At 42.8% G+C, this 1,868-nt stretch overlaps 1 protein-coding gene across 2 annotated transcripts in view; it reads left to right on the top strand.

Annotated features, from left to right (window-relative positions):
- Nucleotides 1-1,449, top strand: part of LOC118391707 (avidin-related protein 3-like) — a 3,457-nt gene extending 2,008 nt beyond the window's left edge. The window contains exons 2-4 of one of the 2 annotated variants that reach the window (XM_052458755.1): nt 757-970; nt 1,191-1,311; nt 1,416-1,449. In XM_052458755.1, the coding sequence (XP_052314715.1) occupies nt 757-970; nt 1,191-1,311; nt 1,416-1,449 (369 nt within the window). Of the gene's footprint in view, nt 1-434; nt 573-756; nt 971-1,190; nt 1,312-1,415 lie in introns of those variants that run through there. The other variant, XR_004827201.2, reaches the window with a different exon arrangement.
- Nucleotides 1,450-1,868: the final 419 nt, after the last annotated feature.

Genomic DNA, 1,868 nt, shown 5'->3' with positions numbered 1-1,868 from the left:
AGCTTATTCGGAAGATAACAGCTCTATAAATATTATTTAGTTCCCGACTCTCTAGTTAAATACATTTACATGATTAGCTCAATCAGGTAATATTAATTACGGAGAAATTATTTTATAGAATAGCATGGAATAGCATGTCAAATCACGTAATCTGGCGTAGCCAAAGACACGACACCTTCCTACTGCTCAAAGCCAATTGAAGGATCAGGTCAGGGGGGAGGGACCTCTGGCTTTCTCATCCAAACGGGTTTCGAGAATGAGGCGAGGCGAGAGGACGCTAGGAGTATGCAATTGAGATTCTCTCATGGTGTTGATTGCATAATGTGACTGGCAAATCTTTAATGCTTTCACAATGTGCTTAATGCTTGAGATCTACACCCAGTTCATGAATTAAGTGTTGTTAGAAAGGGCAGGTGCTGATTGGTTTGGGGGAGTGTATAGTAACTTGATAAATCAGTATAAGAAGGGATTGAGCTATTCAGAAAAGCAACTTGAAATAATCAAACATGATGAGTTTCATTGCAAAGTATATCAGTGTCCATGCTGTGATTTTGGGACTGCTGCTACCTCAGGTAAAAATATAATTAATCGTTGGGCTCCACTGTTACAATTTGAGCAGTGTAACAATACAGATCACATAGTAGATAAAAATCAGAGACTTGCTTTTAATTCCTGTTTTAGATATACTATGTAATGAAATGTATCTGCTGTTATTGACACAGTAGTGGTGACCTTATTTTGCATGTGTTCTTCCAGGCAATCCCATGCAATGTGACGGGAGTGTGGCGAAATGAGCTGGGCTCTGTGCTTGATATTGAGGCGGTCGGTTCTGAGCTCCGAGGCCGTTATCAGAGTGCAGTGGAGACTGCTCCAGGAGTCACGGGTCCAGAACACCAGGCCAAGCTACTGGGGGTGACTAGTAATCAGGGTCTGCAAACCTCTGTGGCTTTCTCTGTGTTATGGGAGGCAGGTGTGTAAACCTTGACGTGTTCAGCAAGGTCTAATGTTGTGCAATGTTTAGATAAGTAATTATTTGTAACTTCTTGCACCACTTCTCTCCAACCTTACACAATGTGGCCCTTGTTTCAATCTGAATTACCTTGACTGTAACTATGGATGTGACTGGTCAAATGCCAATGTTCTGCAACTGCATCACATCACCTGCCCCCCCCCCCCCTCCCCTCCCCCAGGTTCCTGTAGCTCTTGGGTTGGTCAGTGTTTCCAACTGCCTGATGGGAAGCGAGTGCTGAAGACCGTGTGGATGCTGCGCTCTGTGGCTTCATGCCTTGCAGACAACTGGAAGAGTACCAGGTAGCCTACAGCTCCTCACTACTTAGCATGTGGGGGTAATTCCTACATGGATATCAAGCATATTTGTATTCCACTTGTGTTTTAGACATTCTTTTTATCATTAGGATGGGAGAGGATATGTTCGTCTTCATTTCCTGAAAGCAGAATGTACTGATCATCTGAATATGCTGCATTTGGTTTGCTGCCCTCTACTGAATTTTCTTTGAACTCTCTCTGTAGAAATAATATTTTTTTATACTCTCTGGGCTGTTCTCATCCACGCAATAAATCTTGAATAAGAATGTGTTATTTACCTTGTCTTGCCTGACATAAATAAAAGTTTAAACTCAGATGGGGGTAATTTTGGGTTTATTCTCCAACAAACGGTCTGTCAAATGAACATGGGTGGGATAAACTGCTGTTTCAGATATTACAGAGCAGTGTGTCGTTGGGATCTCTGTTGCACTCAATCAGCATGACAGAGTGATCTCCAGCCTTGTCCTCGTCAACACTCTCACCTGTGTTAACGAGAGAATCACTGACATGTCAGCTGGTCCTTTTGTGGCAGGGCTGAAATG

This window comes from Oncorhynchus keta, chromosome 12 (genome assembly GCF_023373465.1).
Source record: "Oncorhynchus keta strain PuntledgeMale-10-30-2019 chromosome 12, Oket_V2, whole genome shotgun sequence".
Taxonomy (NCBI): domain Eukaryota; kingdom Metazoa; phylum Chordata; class Actinopteri; order Salmoniformes; family Salmonidae; genus Oncorhynchus; species Oncorhynchus keta.
Note: the sequence above shows the minus strand (reverse complement) of the source record. Positions and strands in the feature narration are given on the sequence as shown.